The sequence below is a fragment of the Corvus cornix genome, chromosome 4A (assembly GCF_000738735.6).
Source record: "Corvus cornix cornix isolate S_Up_H32 chromosome 4A, ASM73873v5, whole genome shotgun sequence".
Taxonomy (NCBI): domain Eukaryota; kingdom Metazoa; phylum Chordata; class Aves; order Passeriformes; family Corvidae; genus Corvus; species Corvus cornix.
The window spans coordinates 8,621,358-8,642,849 of NC_047058.1; the positions used below are offsets into that span (position 1 = coordinate 8,621,358).

The 21,492-nt window shown below is 45.3% G+C and overlaps 1 protein-coding gene across 10 annotated transcripts in view; it reads left to right on the forward strand.

The window, feature by feature from the left end:
• DOCK11 (dedicator of cytokinesis 11) overlaps nucleotides 1-21,492 on the forward strand; it is an 88,110-nt gene that overhangs the window by 30,178 nt on the left and 36,440 nt on the right. For 8 of the 10 annotated variants that reach the window (XM_019290857.3, XM_039571926.1, XM_039571922.1 and 5 more), the window contains exons 7-30: nucleotides 1,625-1,759; nucleotides 2,760-2,937; nucleotides 3,384-3,463; nucleotides 3,858-3,941; nucleotides 5,805-5,945; nucleotides 7,591-7,800; nucleotides 8,134-8,256; nucleotides 9,246-9,328; nucleotides 10,761-10,883; nucleotides 11,065-11,141; nucleotides 11,652-11,836; nucleotides 11,925-11,990; nucleotides 12,167-12,259; nucleotides 12,650-12,773; nucleotides 13,401-13,522; nucleotides 13,939-14,025; nucleotides 15,278-15,367; nucleotides 16,904-17,022; nucleotides 18,679-18,748; nucleotides 18,825-18,950; nucleotides 19,523-19,594; nucleotides 19,973-20,119; nucleotides 20,574-20,657; nucleotides 21,078-21,189. In XM_019290857.3, the coding sequence (XP_019146402.1) occupies nucleotides 1,625-1,759; nucleotides 2,760-2,937; nucleotides 3,384-3,463; nucleotides 3,858-3,941; nucleotides 5,805-5,945; nucleotides 7,591-7,800; nucleotides 8,134-8,256; nucleotides 9,246-9,328; nucleotides 10,761-10,883; nucleotides 11,065-11,141; nucleotides 11,652-11,836; nucleotides 11,925-11,990; nucleotides 12,167-12,259; nucleotides 12,650-12,773; nucleotides 13,401-13,522; nucleotides 13,939-14,025; nucleotides 15,278-15,367; nucleotides 16,904-17,022; nucleotides 18,679-18,748; nucleotides 18,825-18,950; nucleotides 19,523-19,594; nucleotides 19,973-20,119; nucleotides 20,574-20,657; nucleotides 21,078-21,189 (2,731 nt within the window). The remainder of the gene's footprint in view (nucleotides 1-1,624; nucleotides 1,760-2,759; nucleotides 2,938-3,383; nucleotides 3,464-3,857; nucleotides 3,942-5,804; nucleotides 5,946-7,590; nucleotides 7,801-8,133; nucleotides 8,257-9,245; nucleotides 9,329-10,760; nucleotides 10,884-11,064; nucleotides 11,142-11,651; nucleotides 11,837-11,924; nucleotides 11,991-12,166; nucleotides 12,260-12,649; nucleotides 12,774-13,400; nucleotides 13,523-13,938; nucleotides 14,026-15,277; nucleotides 15,368-16,903; nucleotides 17,023-18,678; nucleotides 18,749-18,824; nucleotides 18,951-19,522; nucleotides 19,595-19,972; nucleotides 20,120-20,573; nucleotides 20,658-21,077; nucleotides 21,190-21,492) is intronic. The other 2 variants (XM_039571923.1, XM_039571924.1) reach the window with 2 other exon arrangements.

The following is a 21,492-nucleotide window of genomic DNA, read 5'->3' on the forward strand; positions in this document are numbered from 1 at the left end:
GTTTTACAATGGCTACTGATTCTCAGGACCTTGGTATCAGAGTTTCACTGGAGACTCTGGATCTTATTATTTGAACTGAAGCCAGTGTAGTTCAGATAATGTCTCTGAAAGGCAGGTCTGAGGTGCAGGGCACTGAGACCAATACCACCAGAGGCTCAGACTAGAACAGACCCAACTGATTAATTTCAAATGATCGTCATCTTCTGACAGTGATTTCTGTCAGCAGTGCTTGCACGGGGGGAAGATCATAGGAATAGTGTTTGCTGTTTGATTACGCATTTACTTTTGAACAGAGTTCAGCAAATGCAAACTGTTTAGCATGAAATCCCATAACCACAAGGGATATCAACCCTGTAATATCTAGAGAGAGATCTGTCATGGGTTTCTGTAGCATCCACTGCCAAAATTCCTGAGATTGCTTCAGTGAAATGCTAAATCAGTGTTTAGGCTGGATTAATGCTTCACATCCTTAGCTTTCCATGTATCTTTATGCTCTGTTAAACTAAAGGTTTAGTTAAATCTTATGAAACTTAAAGTTCAACAACCCGTGGAGCATCTCTCAGCTAATTAGTCATCCAAATGATGCCAGAGGTTACCTCTCAGAAGGCATGTGTTACAGTTCAGTGTGCGATGCTCCCTCCCAGTTCTCTGCAAGCAAGTGGGTTTACTGAACATTTGCTGGTGTCAGTAATGATAGGAGCAGGAAATTACTTGTAATCTCCCATGTGGAATGAAAAATGCTGTGTTTATTCATAGATCTTCCAGATAGACAGAACAGTAGAAATACTTGCAGTGCTGCTTGTCCTGGCTTCCTTCATGATTCTTCTAACACAGATACCTAGCAACTGTGAAATACACCCTGCTCCTTACAGCATATGATGCTACCACAACTGCTGCCAAAATGTTCTCCTGAATTATAGTCCAGTGGCTTCTGGCTGACAAGCATGAAGAAAGATGTTCAGAGATACTGGAGAGTTGTTTTTCTTCAGGAAAATCAGTATTACAAACACAGGAACACTTCTCCCAAAGTTACTGTTTTTTGATGTAAGAATTAAATGCTAAGCCAAAGCCAGTTTATGAAAGTAGGTTTGTATTAAATAACCCAAACCCAAAGCCACAAAAAACCCAGGCAGTTGAATGGACTGCATTGTCCCTTGGCTTGCATTTGAGTGCTAGGGATTTCCACATGCCTGTTCCTGAGCCTTCCAGACAGTTGCTTTGCAATTCTAACTGAGGTCTATATGAAAAAGATTCCGAAAGTACCTGCTCTAGGGTGGGATGGGTCTTCAAGTAAGGTGGTGATCTGAATTTACCATGCAGCATTACTTTGTAAAGATAAATAAGGCTGGAGTCAGCTGAGAGATGAGCTGGAAGCCCTGGGGCTTTAGATGGGCAAACTTATAACAACAACAAGGACATTAAAATTAAAGAAGGTGATGGGAATCTCTCTTTGTAAAAGCAAACCGTATTCAAATGGGTGAATCTGCAACACTCCAGGGTCAGCAGTGTTGTGTGTTACAGTATTTTCTCAGTAGCAGGGAAGGCAGATATGGAAAACATGGCCATGGTTTGTGATATACAGCAGAGTGAATACTTGCCTGAGCAAGAATTTGTGTTTTTACAGGTATTCAAGAGGAGGTATTTTTACTTGTCACAGCTCACAGATGGCTCCTATATTCTGAATTCCTACAAAGATGAGAAAATTTCAAAAGAATCCAAAGGCTGCATTTTCTTGGATGCTTGCAATGATGTGGTTCAGGTAGGTGTCCTTTCTGTGTGGCTCTACATGGATTTACGGATTGCAGGCTCTGAGATAGGCCTGCTCTCTCGAGTTCTGAAGGCATAGAATGGCAAACTAACCCAAAGCTGATCAGCTAAACTGATCAATGGGCCAGTAAGTAAATGATATGACTTTGTCTGGGACACCTTCCTCCTCTATTTGCTGCTTGCACCAGCTTCTTGTTTCTTAAGCTATATCTTGATAAGTCCTTGCAAACATGCAGTCCTTTGGAATTTAGGACCTGCTCAGGCCTCATAAGGTTTTAGGAGCAGGTATTTGTATGGGTCTAAATCCTGGGTTTGCTTAGTTGTGCTAGAGTGAAGTGCAGCAGTGGATTGTTGCTCTGCCTCCTGCCCCTTGCTGTCTCTGCAGAAGCTTCAAGCACTGAGTGTGGTGCAGGGCGGCTTAAATTACCCCAGTGGTTTGCTTCAGCATGGATGAGTCAGAGCCATGAGTTTCCATTTGTCTTTCTGAACACAGTAAAAGCGGTAATGCACACACCTCAGTGATGTATGGGATGTACTTCCCAAGTTGCATCAGATTTGCCTTGGCTTCTGGTTGGAAAATGCTGTTTAAAGGCCAGCACAGCTCCAAAAAGCTGCATTGTACCACTTGCTTTTTTAAGATCGATGCCTCTAAGTGTCCCAGAGTGCAGCATTACTTACCATGTCAGACAAATCCAGTTCCTGGCTTCTCTGGGTAGATATTAAAGGTCTGATGACATCAGAAGGAGATTGTTCTTGCTCCTTGGTGCAATGTCTGTGTTTCAGTCTGGCTTTCCTTCACTCAGAGTAGCTGGCCATGCTCAAGCCACTAAGCTCTTTGTGATTGCAGCAGGATTGTTGTGTCAGGGAGGGTGCCTGCCTTGTATTTTGTGGTATTTCAGCTTAGGATGTTTTCCCAGAGAGGAGCTGTGTGGCAGGTGCTGTGCTGGGTTGTTGAGAAAAATGTAATATAAATCTCTTGTTTGTTTGTTCAGTGTCCCAAGATGCGCCGCTATGCATTTGAGCTGAAGACAATAGACAAGTACAGCCACTATCTTGCAGCTGAAACTGAGCAGGAGATGGAGGAATGGCTGGTAACTCTGAGGAAGATCATTCAGAGCAATACTGAGAGTTTGGTGCAAGAGAAGAAGGATGCTGTGGAATCTGTGCAAGGTCAGTTTGCAAACAAACACCTACCTTCTCCTTTCTCCAGCAGGATGCAAGCAGTGTGCCTGGAGAAGTGTATACTGTACTGTATTTAAAGCAAGAATTGTGGCTGACACACAATATCTTGCAAAGGGGCTTCGTACAACACCGATGATAGTCTGAGGAATAAAAGTGGAGGGAAATGTGACCCTTCTTCTGGATGGGAAATCCATGGCAAAGTTTCAAGGCTCCTGGAAAATTGGCTCTGTGCTGAAGTTCTGCTTTGGACAGACCTAGCAGACTGTAATAGTACACTTTGATACTGGTAATGCATGGAAAAATCTTATTCTCAAGGAATGGAGAAGTCTCTCTAAACTGTTTCTGTGCTATTGTTAGCAAATAGTGCAGGATGCTTTCTGGCAGAGCAGTGCTCCTGCAGTTGTTTTGAACATCTGTTTCTTGTGTCCTTGCAGATGATGAATCAAGCACGCAGGGAAAGTCAGAGAACATCCTAGAGAGCCTGGAGAGAAGCATGCATCCAGAGCTGATGAAGGTATTGTGTTTGCAGGATTGCTCTCCCCACCCACAGCTACTTCTGTCCAGCTTATCTGTGAGAGGGGTTTTCTACTTTCTGTATCTCCAGCTCTGACAGAGCTGAGCAGGCACCAAATCCTGGGGGGGTCTCTGTTATGCCACCTGTCTGTCTCACAGATGGAGCCCCATGGTTTGAGGCTGCATGTTCCTCAACTCCAAGTGTGGTTGCGGCTTCTGCCTGCTTTTTGCTTCAGCATAGCCACATCTCTGTACTGTCAGTGCTTTGCATCAGCTCATGTATCACAAAGGCAACCTGAAAAATAATTATTTTGTTTTGATTCAGTTCTTTCCCAAGATCGAGTCTTGGCCTCTGTGTGGCCAGGCACTAATATCAATGCCTTCCTTTGTCTTAGTATGGAAGAGAAACAGATCAACTAAACAAATTGAGCAGAAATGATGGAAGACAAAACATCTTTTCTTTTGACCCAGAAGTCCAGGTAAACATTCCCACATTTGCCTCAGTGAGTTTTTGTTCACTGTGTCATGCCTCCCTTGTTCCCTTGCATGGCCACAGCGTTTGCCTGCAGAAGCAGCATATTTTCCAGGAGAACAGAAATGTAGCCCATATTCCTGTCAGTGAGAGCAGAATGAGATGTCAGTGTTCAGGTGATAGCTCAAATACAGGGAAGAGTTGCAGCAGCCCCACACATGGCCTCCCTTCAGCTTTGCTGACATTTGTGTAATGCATCTTGATGTTGCTGGATTTCAAACCGGATTTTCTTGGGGGCTCTGAGAAGTTCTCATGCTTGCAAGAAGAAGCATTAGAAGTGGTATTGCATGGATACCTGCAATGCTGTGTGGGCTCAGCACATCTGGTACAGGGAGCAGTGGTGGAAAAGACCATGACGGGTTAACAGGGAGAGCCTCAGTCTTCAGGGAGTTTTCAAATGTAGGGACAGACAAACTGAAAAATACACCCTGTGCTGGTCGGATGCACTGGAGTAGGAGGTCATTGTCTCTTGGCCTGTTTTCTTCTTGGCTTTAAACTTGAATTCTCTGCCAGGGTCCAGGTGTGAGATTTCAGTGGAATGAGCTGCAATTGCTAGCAGAGTTTTAGAGAACTGTTCCAGGGTACGTCATTGTTTCTGCTTCTCCTTCTGGCATGCTTTGGCATGTTCACACCTGTAAAATAGAACATTCTGGTTTAACAAGGAAATTTAATTAGTCTCTAAAAGGTTTAGTTGTACAAAATGAGCTTTTCTCTTGGCAATTCTTTAGAGTCTTTAACAGAAGGAAGATAAGCGTCCAGGAGGCTTTTTGGTTTCTTTTTTTTTTTTTTAAGAGAAGCTCTGAGAAGCTTCTTGTATTCTAGTCAGATAATAAAAATGGAAATATTACTCAGTGTGAAGCATCTAAGAGAACTTCTTTTACCTAACCAAATGGTTAGGCTGAATTCACTGCCCTCTTTCTATACCCAGAGTTCTTCATTCTGGTGTGGGTCAGTTGGATCTGCTGTAACACAAGGCATTCAGTCTTTGCTCCAGTCAAGGCTGGTACGTGCACACTTTCATGCCTGGTGCTAAGGAAACTAGGAGAAACTAGCAGTAGAACCTGCAACATACTTTCCTCATGAAAAGAAAATAAGGGAAACAAAAATACCTGCTGGTATTTAGAGGTGTTTGGTAGCTCTGTCCCCAGTGCCCAGCATACTGGATTTGTCAAAGGCTGAGGGTCTTTGGTTGCACATGTGCCTGCTCTTCGAGGAGGGTAGATGTGGAGGCACAGACCAGGCGTGGGTGTTCTGGGTTAGGGAGGAGGTGATGGTAATCAAGTCTGTTTGGATTCCCCCGCCAGACAGTCTTTGCTGTTTCTACCCATGCCAGTTACTGCTGTGCAGCTGGACATGCCTTCTGCTTTGAAGTGTTGCTCACAAGCCCATGTGTGCCTTCTCTCTATTTCAGGCACAGGGGTCATCTCTAACCTAGTCATACCTTCATGGTGGAAGATACTTTTCTGATTGTAACGTTGTCTTATGTTCCGCTTTCTTCCTCAAGCTCTAAGTGGTGTTTGGGAAGATCCCCAGGGTTACAGCAAAGCAGGAAGGAACTGAAATCATTCTGAGGTTTAGTTTGCTGTGCTCTACAAAACAGGCTGCTAAAAATTGATACACACCCATGAATTCATGTCTTGAATACCTTTGTGTAACATCACCAAATGGCACTCATTTGTGAATGTCTTGAACCTTTCAGACCACTTAAAAAATTGATTAAGATAGTATTGGCCGTAATGTGATCCCTTAACATTATTCAGGGGGTTGTTTTCTTTTTTAATGAGACCAGATTTGTTTGTTTACTGTCTAGAGACTCGATTTCTCAGGGATTGAGCCAGACGTGAAGCCTTTTGAGGAAAAGTGCAGCAGGCGCTTCGTGGTTTGCTGCCAGGACTTCTCCCTCAATCTCCTTGCTCAGCTGAGCGACACAGCAGAAGAAGGACCCACCAATGTAAGGGGAACTCCAGCATGTCCTGCTTTGTCTTCTTTCCTCTCACCAGCATGAAAATACCTTAGCAAATTAATCTGGGAGGGGTAAAACAATCCCATTTTGCCATGAGCACCACTGGGACCCGGACAGGCAGTGACTGCTGGCCCAGAGTAATTGCAGGATTTGTTTGCCTTGGTATTTTGGTGTTCCAAAAACGTTTTTGGGGACAGGGGCTGTGCTGACATGCCTCCGCCTGCGAGGAACTGGGACTGCTGGGAAACCTGTGGTTCCGGGGCACAGGGAACGGGGAATATGTGTCTGCCAAATTCTGCATCTCTGTGAAAGTCCTGTTGGTAAATGATTAAGCTCCATCTCCAAACCACTCACGGCTGTGTTTTATTTCATTTCCCCTAATGGCAAGGGATTTCCCTGTTCTGGAACCTTCTTCTGACTCCCAGCTTAACTCTATTCACAGCCACTTTATTATATGCATTGTTATTGTGCCAAAGGTGTGCCTTAGCCTAAAAACTCTTGTATTTTCTGAGCTTCTGATGTTTGTAGACAGCTATTATGTCTCACCTCAGCCTTTGTTCTGTTGGGCTGAACAGACCAGTCTCCTCTAGTCTTTTCTCCCAAAACAAATCCCTGCTGTCATGTCCTGCTCTTGCTCCTGCTCAGCCCTTTCTGCAGGAGTGTGGGGTAGTATGGGAGGCAGAGGTACCAGCACTGCCCCGTCTCTACTGATGCTGCCCTCTCTGATGCCTGGTAGAATCACAAAGGCTTTTTTGTGATAGTTTTATATTGGCAGCTCACAGCTCTGTTACACAACACCAGGCTCAGTAACTCCCAGCAGATGGATGCATCGCTAATAGCAAAGATTCTTGTTATCCATCCTTAATCAGGTCCAGAGTGAGACCTAATCAGCACATTTTCAGCATTGATGTAATGCCTCCAAGTCATGCTGTAATGTCTTGGGCATGCTACCGTTTTATCTTCAGGCTTGCATTTTTATCTTTCCACGGATGCACGGCTACTAGGATGTTTGAATTAAAAATACATGAATTATTGCTTGACACTTGCCGGGTGCTGTCAAGGTCAGTAGCTACTAAGGAGTTGGCAGATTTTGCACATGCATTTCCTTAGCAGTGTCAGCCTTGTATTTGAGCTCTCCTGGCTGGAAGAGCTAACTTTCCTCCTGGGATAGCATCTGAGGAGATTTTTGAGTGTTACAGTTGAGCCATACAGAGCTAATGGGCTTTGGAAAATATATATAGTGATCTTTAGCAGATGATCATAAACACTCTTAAGCTGATTTCTTTCTCATTGCAGAACGATAAACAGCTCTGATAAATTGAGTTCATATTTTCTTCCTGACTTTATAGTTTACCACTTATGTAAAAAAGATATGGATTTCATTCTTTATATTTCATACAACTTTGTTCAAACTGACTAGATCAAAAGAAGGTGCAGAAAAAAATGGATCTGTATATTTATAAAGCAAATAAACATGGATTATCTGTTCATTAAAATGCTGGTGTACCAAACTAAAGGAACAAACAGAAGCAAAAGGTTCCCAGTTTCCTTATCAGGGAAAGCAATGCATGTTGATACTCTTGAGCCTGTGCCATGCATTTTTTATGACACACATATTCAATAAAATTTCCAGGTTGAGCCCTTTTTCCTAAGTTTGGCATTATTTGACCTGAAAAATAATTGCAAGATTTCAGCTGACTTCCACGTGGACTTGAACCCTCCATCTGTCCGGGACATGCTGCTGGATAACTCTGAGCCCAGAACAGAGGGCACCCAGGGACATTGTCCTGTCCAGAGCCTTGTGCATGGGATCCCTGAGTCCTGCCTGCGCTACATAAAATGGGTGAGTATCTCACTTTCTCCTCATTCTGCGTCACTGCTGAGGCTTTTCAGTGACTTTGGAGTTCTCCACTGTGTTGGTATCCGGAAGCCAGCTTTTCTCTTGCGTTTTGGTCAGTGTTGAAGTTGCCACACAGGGCTCACTGGCAGTGAAAGGTAAAGCGCCACAGAGAGTTTTCTAGGACTTGGCCATGCTCAAGCCTGGTGGGCCCCTGTGGTCCATCACCAAGGCAGGGTCTGTGTGGGTTGTGGAAAGGGGCAGTGGGATGATTGGGGCCAAACCCTGTGGTGCACATCGGGGTCCTGCTGTGTGACAGTTGCTGCTTCTCTGTTGCAGGGGGTGTTCTCTGTGACCAACCCACACACAGAGATCTTCCTGGTGGCCCGTGTGGAGAAGGTGCTGCAGGGCAGCATCGCCCACTGTGTAGAGCCCTACATGAAAAACTCGGACCCCGGGAAGGTAATGGGTGGGGCCATGGGAGTATCAACTGAGTAGTGGTGTCTGCTGCTGCAGGAAGTAGTGTGGGCTGAAGCACGGGTTGTTCTGCAGCTCTTCAGTTTCTTTCTGGCAAATACAGTCTTTGTCCATTCTATTTGCACTGTTCCCAGGCTGGCTTCAGTTGGGCTGTCCTGGGAGATTTTATTCCTCCCCCTGGAAAGAGGCAGAGGATTTTTAGAAAGCCAAGCATTTGGGGCCAGACCTTTCCCCATTGCACTTCAGCAAGCCAAAGCCTGGGCTGGCGGGAAAAAGTCAGACACTTCATCACCAGAATGAAGTGTCTGCATAGAATAGTAGAATCCTTTATCTTGGAAAAACCCTGTAAGATCATTGAGTCCAACCATTACCCCAGCACTGTCAACCCCACCACTAAACCATGTCCCTGAGCACCACATCTACATGTGTTTTAAATACCTCTACCACTTCTCTGGGCAGCCTGTCCAATGCTTGACTACCCTTTGAGTGAAGAAATTTTTTCCTGACATCCAAGGGAGAGGCCCTGCTGCTGCCACCAGCATCAGTCTCTGCATGCCAGATGGAGCTGATGCTGCCTTGTTGCAGGCAGTCAAGAGTAGTTCCTGAAAAGTCAATTATAGAATATCTGGTAATGCTGGCATTCCCTTGGCACACTTTGTAAGTATGTCCAGGATGAGCCAATTGCAGTCAGCTTTGGAAAAGAAACTAATACCCTTTGGCAAATAGAGCACTAATAGCCTGACAGTTTAATCCTGAGGAGGTTTAACATGGCTGCCCACAACATTTGCTATTGCTTTGCAAAGTAACAGCTGTAGGTGGCGTGAAGTGACAGACTGATGTCTGTCAGCTGTGCTGGTGCCTGGGGAGAAGATGGAGAGATGCTCCTCCGTGGAGACTGCAGCGCCCTTCACTCCTGTTCCAGCGCAGCATCAAAGTCCTGGCACACACTGACCTGCCTTTCTCATGTTTTGCAGACTGCCCAGAAGGTCCATAAAGTGGCCAAGCAGGTGTGCAGCCGTCTGGGGCAGTACCGGATGCCCTTTGGCTGGGCTGCCAGGTCAGTGCCTTGGGCTGGGCCGTGCCCTTGGGCTGGGTTCTGCAGTAGTGGAAAGCTGCTACTGAGAGTGATCTGGGATATGATTGGGCAAAGGGCCAAGCGACTGAAGTCAGTGAAGTTGCAGCTGAGGGCAGAGCTTGGCTCCGACTCCCAAGAGAGCTTTCCGGGCCAATCCCAAATCTTTATCTAGAATTAGAAACAAAGTACTAAAAAACAAACAGTGCTGGGGCTGGGAAGGCAGTAACCTTCCTACTGACCTGTAGCTACTGCTACCAGGGCAGAACGTTCCTGGGGACAAGTGTATACTATCCTATGCTACCAAGGGAATCACTGCAGAAATTCCCTCCTGGCATTAGCCATTGCTAGGGACAGGATGAGAGCAGAGGATGTCCCACCCTGGCAGTGGCAATCACATGGGGTTTGTTTTCCATCTTAAATTCTGCATTAATTAATGTTCTTGGGAATGGCTGAAGGTAGTGATCCCATTCCCTTGCTATTGTTTTACTGGGACTGATAAGTATGTCAGTGCTAACTCTCCTAAATCTCAGTCAGAGGAAGGCCTGAAGGCAAGATCATCCACTGCCTCCTAGTGCTAAATTGCATTTCAGTGCTGACAAAAGGGACAGGAATGACGTGGGAACACAGAAAGCTGTCACAGTGGGCTGGAATTTGGGGGTATACCAGTTGCAATATGTATTCTTGAACTGGATGTTCCTGTGACACTCCTCTTTGAGGTGGTGTTTTTGGGATGCAGCTGGATCCTGGGAGCCAGTAATCAGCCCTCTTCCAAGTGGTGCCTCACCCTAATGGTGGGCTCTGGCTGGGTAAAGTGCTGCCTTTGGACACCAAGGAGCTGAGTGGCCTGCTGCAGGGAGCTTGTGGGTCTCAGAGCAAAGTGTTTGCACAGAAGGGGAGTGCAGATGCTTTAATGTTCTTATTATACACAGACACCCTTTACTTTCAAGGGTAGAGATGCTGGTATTCATCCAGGGCAGAGTCCAGTCTCCTTCTCTGGCTTCAGGAGGAAGCTGATGTGTGTCCCCAAACTGGTTTTTATTGTACACTCCTTTCCTAGGAGGATTTCTGTGCTCTGACCCCATATGCAAGTGGTGCACTAACACTTGGTGTTAGTGGGAGGGGATGGAAGAGTGTTCATGATTGTGCACCAGGCTTCAAATGGGCTGTGTCCTTCTGACCTGGCTGGATAGAGTGAAATTGTGTGATGTCCCATGTGATTTCACGTGACACGTTTTCAAGCCTGGGTGGGGTCTAAGCACCACATCGGGGTGGGAGAGCAATCAGGTCTGTGGTATTCGGAGCAGTCACAGGCCAGTGAACCTCTCACCTGATGATCTGCCTTTCAGATGTGTCAAAGACCTCAGTGTCTGTATATTTACCAACATTTAGAAAATACACCTCTTGTTTTCTGCAGACCAGTTTTCAAAGACTCCCAGGGCACTCTTGATGCTAATGGAAAATTCTCACCCCTGTACAAGCAAGACAGTGGCAAACTCTCAAATGAAGATATGCTGAAGCTTTTAGCAGAGTATAAGAAGTAAGTGTGAGAGACTGGTGCAGGGGCTGGGCAGACATTTTAACATACATTTTTAAACAGCTAAGTGTAAGCATGAGATTACAATTTCTAAAATACTTGGAGGGTAGCAAAAAATGCTGATGATGTGCTCAGCACCTGAGCTTTCAACGTTCACACTCTTATTCCTTTCTCCCTAACACAGACCAGAGAAGACAAAACTGCAGGTCATTCCAGCCCAGTTAAATATCGTCATCAAAGACATCCCGCTAGACTTCACAAGTAAGGATCATGGATCTTAGCATAAATGCTGATGGCTTGAGCCTCAGGACTTAATGCTTCTAGGGGGGATTTTTCTGTTTTCATTAACAAGAGTATCTTGGGGCTGCAATGAGAAATGAGTAATTCAGCACAACTACTGACTTGTAAGTCTTTCTGATGCATTGTGTGGAGGAGATGTGGTCCAAGTGCAGAGATTTACCTGAGGGATTTGTCTGCTTTATAGTTTGGCCATCACATCCTAAATCCAAAGGAAGCCAGCTGCCTGCTTTTGCACCAATCTCATATGTTATTTTTGATCCATAATATTGTAGGGCTTTACAAACATGGTCAGTGTAATTCTTTACCTTGCATTTAAAGAAACGGAAGCAAAGAAATTACTTTGCTGAAAGGATGTGTTCAGTGTCATTCAGTGGGCTTTTGGCAACTCCTGTCACAGGTTATGTAGGCTAATCTCCTGTCCAAAAGGCTTTTCTAGTGGACCTGATTTTTTCTGTTCTTATCCTCTTCCAGATTGTTTCACAGCTTCTTTCATTCCTATAAAACCTTTCGGGAAGGGCTGTGAGGACATTGCAGTTGAAGTGGAGGAGCTTGTCCCAGAAGTTGCAAAATACTGTTACCCCTTCACTGTCTACAAAAACCACCTCTATGTCTACCCCTTACACTTGAAGTATGAGAACCAGAAGGTGTTTGCAAAGGTGAGTGACCTGGGGAGTGACCTGCAGCCAGGCTTGATGTGGGCCAGGGTGGTGCTGCTGCTCAACCTCCTGTTCTCCCATATTTCAGGCAAGGAATATTGCTGTCTGTCTTGAGTTCAGGGATTCAGATGAAGTTGATGCCAAGCCATTAAAGGTGGGTTAATGTTACCTGTTAACAGGGCTGCTATTTGACCACTGCTGTATGTTCTGTACTAGCCAGGCTCAGCAGGGCAAGAGAAAAGCACTGAGTTTCCATGATCACTGGTTTAATTTGGCCAGCTCATTTAGGGTGGCAGGACCCTGAATTCAGCTCTTCATTTGTGTTTCCAGTGCATATATGGCAAACCCGGAGGCCCTCTCCTGACCACAAACGCATACGCTGCCGTGCTGCATCACAACCAGAGTCCGGAGTTCTATGATGAGGTAAAAACAAAATGTGGGAAACAGCAGATTTTCCTGGATGCTACAATGCCAAGGGGCTTTTCAGGATACCTCTTTTTCAAGGGCTGGGTGAATTATGGGTAAAGATAATTACCAGCCATTTGCTTCAGCAGAAGGGCTCAGCAAAGCCAGAGCCTTTGTCAATTTTTAACATCAGTTTGTTTTCTGCTGTCTTTACTGTCATGCTTTGTGCACTCCAATCACACACCCCCATTAATAAGTAATGTTGCAAATGTGATGAAAATGTTAGGAATTATTTAAGATTAGTAAGAATGTGTCTTGTGTAACAACATAACACTTGTGAAATTAAATAGAACTAAAATACTACTCCACAACTAAAATACAGTCTGATCTATCATGATATCATTTTAGATTAAAATTGAGCTTCCAATTCACCTCCATCAAAAGCATCATTTGCTTTTCACCTTCTATCATGTCAGCTGTGAAATTAGTACAAAGGCAACATCGAAAAAACAAGACACCGTTGAAACTCAAGGTATGTTCAATGCTTAAATTCTGTTGGAGTGTAAAAGGCCAAGATAAGACAAATGTAGGGACATGAAGAAAATATGTGATTAACATATCAGGCTATCTGAATCTTCTTTTCTAAAAGCAACCTAATACAAAATTGTGATTCTAAAATGGAATAAACTCAATGTTTTGGGTTTATATTAAAACTCAAATTTTTGCTGCAGTCTCACAGCTCTTTCTGTATGTTCCTGACTTGCACAAATATCCTGTTGTCAGGCAAGTCACCAGTAAAAACTTTCTGTGAGATCAGGGTCTTGGGGGCTGATCCTACCAAGACTAGGCATGTGCACACCTGGGTCCCACTGGTTGAGAAGCCTCTCCCTTCATCCAGTCCACAAAGGACCTTCATCACGGTGCACAGCCATGGCTCACGCACTATTCCTGCCCCTCAAACCCACTCCCGGTCTGTGTTGTGTCTGAATTTTGTTCGCCGGGTAAAAGGTGCTTTAATGACACTGACGTGGTTGATCCCTTGCCGAAGCCACTTGCACAACTGCAAGTTTGGACTTCTCAGTATGAGATAGAGCTCTTTTTGAGCTGAACATGTACCCCCGTGTGTCTGCTAACTCTGCTGCCCTGGTTGCCTCTGCAGTGGGATACGCCTGGGTGCCGTTGCTGAAGGACGGGCGGATTGCCACCCTGGAGCGGCATCTGCCGGTTTCCTCCAACCTCCCTCCTGGATACCTGGGGCTTGGAGACACAGAGTCACGGAAAGTAGGAAGGCCATTTAAAATGGGCTTAAGTGGAAAAAGAAGAGGAAAGTTGAGCTTTTCTTACCACTGTAAATTCTGGGTTTCTGTTGGTGCTTTGCTCAGCTGAAAAGATCTCTACTGCAGGGCACCCCCCAAAGCTTAAAGCTCTTAGGGATGGGAGACAGGACAACTTTAATTCCACTTTCTCTGGTTATGCAGGTTGCAGAGGGTATTTTAGTAGCAGGTTGGGCTGGGCTGTTGCAGATGGCACAGGGCAGGAGAGTGAGCCTGTGCTCTGTGTGCATGGGGAAGGTGGTGTTTGTGCTGGGGGTGAACCCCTTCTTCCACTCCAGCCAGTACCTTCTGACCAGGTGTCTGCACAGAGCCACCTTCTCACCACAGTCTGAAACCAAGTACTTGAATGTTATCTGTTCACAGCAGTCCAGCATGGATGCAAAGTGGGTGGATGGAGCAAAGCCACTGTTTAAAATCAGAATCCATTTGGACTCAACCATTTACACCCAGGTAAGTCAAGCACCTTAAAAACTTCCAGCACAAATGCAAAGGAAGGGACTGCTGTCTCTCTACTACTGCTAAGCCATAGGTGGTGTGGGACAGAGGGCTCTGGTACTTGGTTTGCAAAGCAGCACTGAGGTACTTCTGAAGCAGCATGGCTGGGATTACTTGCAGGGATCTGTTCCTTGACTGGATGGGATGAGATAATTGTGTGACTTGGGAGAATGAGCCTAGGGAGAGGCTGATGTTTCCTTGGCCAATTGCACTATAACTGGCAGGACCAGGGAAACATCTGAGCAAATGAGCTGCTTCGATGATACGAAAGAGAGAACTGGTGGATGTGAGAGGTTTCCCCAAACTGTAGAATTTTTAATGTTGAAAAGACCTCTTAAGATCATTAAGTCCAAGTTAGTATTAGATGTTTCATTAAGTTTTTTAAAAAAAAAGTTCTCTGACAACAGCAGACAAAGAAAATAACAGTCCTGGTTTCCCTCTGAAAGCAGTTCAGTCTATTTTACCAAGTCCCAGTATGTTCTACTGTCTTATGGTAGTGGTGGACTTCCATAAGTTTCACATGACGTGCAGCAAGGATCCCCAGCACATTCTCTGGGGCACCTCCTGTCAGCACTGCTGCTGGGGGAAATGCCCTTGGCTGGCTGTCATCAGCTACATTAACATTTAGAGAAAACGTGTTTCAACATCTGTTTTGGAGGTTAACTGATTCTGTACAGCGCTGAGAGCAGCACAGTCGTTGTGCTTCCTACCAAATTACATTTCCAGATGCTTTTCAGAGTTAAATAACTCAGTAATTAAAGCTAACCTTGGAGGAGGAAGGAGAGTAATGGGAAGGAGAGTCTGCCTCAGATGGACAGTAGGAGGCTGGTGATGCAGGTGGTGAGGTAGTTTCTGAGAGCTGCAGCTGTTGAGAGGGCTTCCGTTTCTCCAGGCCAGTGTTGGTTGGGGTTTGGGACTCAGGGCAGTACAAGCACAGGAGAATTTTGACACTGCTGGAAGTTTCGTGCTTAATATTGAGGTTAGTTGGGAGCCAGGGGCTGAGCAGTGGATGGGTATGTTGGAAAAGACAGGGAGCAGTCCTGGGAGATGGCAGCTGGGGATCAAGAGTGCAGCTGGCAGGGACATGGGGTTTGCTGGGGGCATGGCCCACTGCTGCAGGTTAGTCACCAGATTTCTGAGTGCAAACGGCAAAGTAGAGGTTCACAATTGTTGAGGCTGCTGAATTGAACTTGTTTGTCTCTTCCAGGACATGCACTTGCACAAATTCTTCCACTATTGCCAGCTGGTTCAGGCGGGAGCTAAGGAAGTACCAGGAGAGCTTGTTAAATACCTAAAGGTGAACAGTGCCTGTTGCTGGGCTTTGTTTGTGTTTTTACAGACTGTCAACAAATACCCAGAACCCTGCGCTGTGGATACACACCCTTGGTGGGGCCGGTGCACTGTGTGGTACCCTTAGTTTTGCTTTATCCTATCAGATAGACTAATATTTAAATGACATGTTTTTTCATGTCCCTCCATTCATTTTATCTTGTCAGACGATTGTCTGTGTGCTGCTTCCCTCTGCCTTCCAAAAGGGATAAAACAAGCAGTCAGCATCACTCTGCCATGCTCATGGCAAAGCTTCCTGCTGGTGGACTCAGACGGTCCTCCCTTGCTGCTCTAGGTTTGATTGAGACCTTTAAACTGTAGCACAATTCCTTATTTTCTGGAAGCCCATTCAAAACAGGAGGTTTTTTTCAGGCTGAAAAAGATATGTGAGATTATCAGCCAGTTAAATTTGAACAGAGGTAACCTATGACCTAGACTGAGCTTTTTGGTAATCACTGCAGCATGAGTAAGGGCCTTGGAGCAGGTCCAGCAAGGGCTTCTTCAGGGAATATAATTCTTGGCTATTTACTGTCCTTGTTTCCTTCCTTAACTGCCTGTTTTTGAGAGTGCTGCTGTAGCAACAGCTCCACTTCCAGTGATGGGGATGTATCACCACAGGGTTACTTAATGTGTGTCAGATAATGTATAAGTACTTTAAGAAATAGAAATAATAGCAGGTTTTGAAGCCAAACACTAAAATCACAGTAGCTTTGTTGTGAGCATTTTGCCAGGTCCCAGCCCTGCCGAGCCCCAGAGCCCTCACTGCAACCTACAGACAGGGAGATAGGTATGTGCTGACCACAAGTGAGGGATTCTTAACCACCACTACCTCAATAATTTCAGTAATTTAAATAGATAGATACCGATTTAAAAACCTTTCATTAGATTTGTAGGTTTGAAAACTGAAAATGAAACGTGCTGTCTTTCCTAGACTCTTACCATGAGCTTCAGGCACAAGAGCTCTCTGAGACTGGTGGAGAGCATATGCACAAGATGATCTTGACCTTCGCCAAGTGCCTTAAACTCCATTTTTGATAGCAAGTTATGCTCTTTGAAAAGTTTCTCTGCAAGTCATCGGGCAGCAGTTTTTCATGTTCCAAAGGCATTTGGGGAAATGGGACTTCAAAACCTGGCACAAGTGATGAGAAGACTTGAAAGCAAAACTTCAGCCTTAAATTCTGGGCTTTTCAAATCAAATAGTAGCATATGACCTCTAATTAAGTCATAGCTGCCTGGACACATCTGAGAGGAGGATTAATACCTGCCATGAGGAATTTATGTTGCTCCCTAAAGGTTTGCAGCTGGGATCTGTCAGCTGGAAGGAGGCAGCAAGTTCTGCTATGGGTCCAAGTTCCCCTGTCCTCCAGTGAGCTGAAGCATTTCCACACCCTGAAGCCTTTGCTAACATCTGTCCCATTGCCACAGAAATGTCTGCGGACTGTAAATGTTTAACATCTGCAAAATGTTGAACTAAAAGTGTCTGTGTTTTGAACATTTGTTTTAGTGTTTGCACGCGATGGAGATCCAAGTAATGATTCAGTTTCTACCTGTAATTCTTATGCAACTATTTAGAGTCCTCACAAACGTGACGCAGGAGGATGAAGTAGCTGTCAACTGTACCATGTGAGTATTGGGTGAACCATCCAGTGACAAATGCAAAGCCACAAATGGCAGTGCAAAGCAGGGTCTGGTTTCCCAGTACAGGGTGCTAAGTGACAGTACTGGCTGTCCCCTGCTGCTGTCTTCCCCTCGACCATGTGGGTGGCATGGTGGCATTGTGGGGCTCTTGTCCTGGAAGTTGTGTGAGGAAAAACGTGGTACTTTAAAGATACTCCTGGTTTGTTTCTCAAAAGAGAAAGGGTTTGGGTGACTCTGGGAGCAGAGTTATTGTCGTATCAAAAGCTCCAGAGTGCCCAGGCGTGTCCCAGCTGCAGGCAGCAGATTTGGGGAGCAATTCTCATTCCAGCATGCCAGTCCCTGGTTTCAGGATTGCTCCCGGTGCCCCGGAGCTGGGTGTGTTGTGCTGCAGCTCCAGCTGTGCCGGCTCGGAGCTCCAGCGCTGCCCCGGCGGCCCCAAGAGGGCAGCACCGGCCCGGGCGGGCGCTGGAGGGAGCTCCAGCAAAAGCACCTTCCCTGCCTGGCACCGAAGCGACACCCTGGAACCGAGAAATGCGCTAAAATATGCGCCTTCCTCCTGTGGTGCTTTCTCAGTGAAGTGCTGCCGTGCACAGGGGGTGCTGGATGTCATCCTCCTCTGGTCCCAACACATAGCGTGCATCCATGTACCAGAAGCATCCTGTTCCTATGGAACTGGAGGCTGGAGGGTGAGCCCTGGTCCCCAGGGATGTGGTGCCTATTGCAGTCACAGCCCTGCACCATATGATGCAGGTTGTGAGAACTTCTCCTTTGTGGACCACTGTAATTCCACTCTGTTATAAGCACCAGAGGGCAAGGACAGGGGAACAGGTGACCCCAGGTACCTGTTGGTGACCAGCTCTCACCTTCCTTTCCAGAGATTGTTATCAAAGCTTGGCTTGATGCTTTCCAGTTTGTCAGTAGCTTTCTGTTTAATGAAATCTCTTTTATCATCAGATTTTCATAGTGGAATTTAAAACACACTTGATCTGATAAATGGCTTGTAAATTCCTTGTGGTTTGGCTTGTGGGGTCTGTGACAACATGCAATAGTTTGTTGTTCCCTCTGGCTGGGAGTGGAATGTAAATCCCCAGTGCTGGCTGGGGAAACTAGGCTCTTGATGCCTTGATCAGCCATCTGGGAGTGTGTCCAGAGGGCTGGCATATTCTCCAGGGTCTGCTTGACCTTCCCACACTGCAAGGCAACAGACCAAAATAATCCAGTGCATGTAACAAGGAGCATATGATGTAAATAAAGTAAAAGAAAAAAAAGGAGGCTTCCAGAATTAATAAATTCCGGGGATGCAAGGAGGTATCAGATTATAACAATGATGGACAATGTTCCATCTCACCTCCTCATGCAAGGAGTCTTGAGTGTTAAAAGTCAGCTTGTCTGGGTGATTCCTGGGCCAGCACAGAAGTGGAGAAGGGGCTCTGGGCACCTCATCTGAGTGCTTTGTGCAAGGATGGTGCAGGAGCCGTGTGAGGGGGTGCTGGCCTGCAAGAACTGGCACTCTGCAAATCAGGCCATGCATGCCAGCAGTGAGCTTTTAGGGTTGACCCTGGTGATGTGGTGTCTGCTTTTGTGAGGTAGAGGAACTTGCCCTCATGTTGCGTGCTGAACACAAACCATGTTTCTCCCCAGGGTTCTTCTGCACATCGTGTCCACGTGCCATGAAGAAGGTCTAGACCACTACCTGCGCTCCTTCATAAAGGTCAGTCATGAGATACTGCCCCTCAAGACTCCCTGCTGGGAGCAGGCACACACTGACACTGCTGTTCTTGTCCCAGTATGTCTTTCGAGCTGAGAAACCGAGTGCCAAACAGGTGAAGATGACCCATGAAATCTTGGTCCTTTCCATGGCCACCATCTTGAAGCAGTCGGCAGATTTTCTAGCCATCAATAAGCTACTCAAGGTGAAGTATTGGCAGTACTTAGCTGCCAAGGGTAGAGGGGAAGAAAAGGGGGTCTGGTATAAAGCCCAGCACTTACCCCCATCTAAACCCACTGCAGGGGCAAAGCTGCCAGGGAAACTCCTTGCATCCATGTTCTTGAGATTGCCCCCTTAAAACAGAGATGAGTTCTTGCAGGGAACATCTATTCATGGCAGGAGACAGAAAAAGGCTGTTCATTTTGCCAGTTTTACCCATTTTCCTCCAGCCACACCTGAAGGGTGACTCACAGGAGTCAGACTGAGTTTCTGCCTCTCTGGGCCTTTGCAGGGCTTGCACCCCAAACTCTGCTAGTTCTTGGCAGGGTGCATTGGGGTGCAGAGGGGCTAAATCTGTTCCCACCCTAAGATTGGCAGGACATCTCTGGGCAGAAAAAGCCTCTGTTCCAAGCCAACTGTGTAAGCACAGATGTGCTTACAAAAAGCCGTTTGAATGTGAGCTCTCCCTCCCACATGGGTGCTGCCCCACATACTCAGGGAATGTCAGTCATGCTCAATCCTGCTGAGAAAAGTAATAGTATTCTTTGTTCATTCTAGTATTCGTGGTTTTTCTTCGAAGCACTGGCAAAGTCCATGGCAATGTACTTACTGGAAGAAAACAAAATCAAGGTACAAATGAATTTGGTCAATGCTGCATTACAGAACTGTCACAAACTCCTCCAAAAGCTTTTCTGAAAAGCTGTGTTACTCTTTATTTTAAAAAAAAAAAGCTGCCAAGCTGAACAGCTTAACTTTTTTTTTTTTTCTCTTTGCTTTTACCTTTTCCGCCCTTTCACTCTCAAGTGTAATTTAAAAATTCCAGAAGTCCTTACGGCTTGTGCAGCCTCCTTTTCTGTTACTACCTACTGCGGTTGCAGCCAATACTTTCTTTGGCAACTGTTTTATTAGGAAGGCAACAAAAACAAATGGTAAAGAACTCGTGCCTGTGCTCAGTTCTCCCCAGGTGCTGGCTTGCAGCACTGAGCTGGGATGTGCTCTTGGTTTCAGCTGCCCAGAGGCCAGAGGTTCCCTGAGTCCTACCAGCATGCCCTGCACTCACTGCTGCTTGCCATCATTCCTCATGTGACCATCCGCTATAATGAGATCCCTGAAGAGTCCAGGAATGTCAACTTTAGCTTGGCTAACTTCCTGAAGGTCAGCAGTTTCTTTCCTTCTCCCAGGATTTTATCAGGGGGAAAAAAAAAAATAAAGATAGACAATGAGAAATATGGAGCAAGCAAGCAAATGTGGTTTTACTTTATCTTGTCTTTGTTTTTTTCAGTTGTGAAAACTCTGGGGGTTTTTTTCCTACTGTCTCTTTCCAAAGAGACAGTAACTCTGTATGTTACTGAGGGTTTTCAGGCATACCTAGCAACTGTTTGGAACCTGAAATATGTGTATTCTCGTTTTAAATATTTCTGTTGTCCACTGGAGACTTAAGTAAGGTCATCCAAATAAATTCAGAGAAACAGGATCATGTATGTTTTGGAAAGTCAGCAGCAACCCAGAGGATGAAATCTGTCTGCTGGCAGGACAGCAGTATGGGGAAGATTTAGGATGATTGCTTTTACTTTTAGTGGTTGGTCACATGTTTCTATTTTCTCTCCAGCGTTGTTTGACTTTTATGGACAGAGGATTTGTTTTTAACTTGATAAATGATTACATTTCTGGATTCAGCCCAAAAGACCCTAAGGTAAGCAGTAGTTTTCTTGAAAAGTGGTTTGCAACTCTACATATCTACATTAGTCAAAGCTTGGTAGTGATTATTTTGTACAATTCTTGGAGGCCTTTTAGACTGTTCCTGCAGAGTCTTTTGGACCTCTTTGTCTGGGCCAAAAACCTGTACCCAGATGTTCTTTAAAGTAATATAAAGAGTCAGAATTAAAGGAAAGAGTGGTTAATAGACTGGATGAAAAAGACAAAGCAGTCCCAAGTGACACCCGTATGCGCTGACACTTACGGAGAACAACACAAGAATTTGCCAAGTAATAGTGAGTTTTCACCATCTGTGCTATTTATTAGATTCTTCAATCCTTGTGCAACAAGTACATTGAAGTGGAAGAAAATGGGTCAAACTAAAAACATAGTTTGTGTTTGTCTTTTTTTATCTCAGCTGCTGGTTGAATACAAGTTTGAATTTCTTCAAACTGTTTGCAATCATGAGCACTACATTCCTCTGAACTTACCAATGACATTTTCCAAACCCAAGCTGCAAAGAGTTCAAGGTATGTTCTTTCTTAAGAGACTGGCTAAAGAGCTATAATTTATTAGTCTTGATGGCTTCTAACTAGATGAACTTTGGTTTGGTATCAAGGAAATGTATGTCCTGGTTAGGACATTAACCTCAGGACAAGATGCTTTTCTGTCAGGTTTACATCATTTTGTTCCAGAATGGTATGCAGTCAGTCTTTTCAGTATTTCCTATATTTTAAGTTTTCATGGGACTAACAATATCTGGAAGACACTGCCTGTGTTTCAGTAAATACACAAATTGTGCAATGTAATCCTTTGATCTCAGGAGTGTCAGT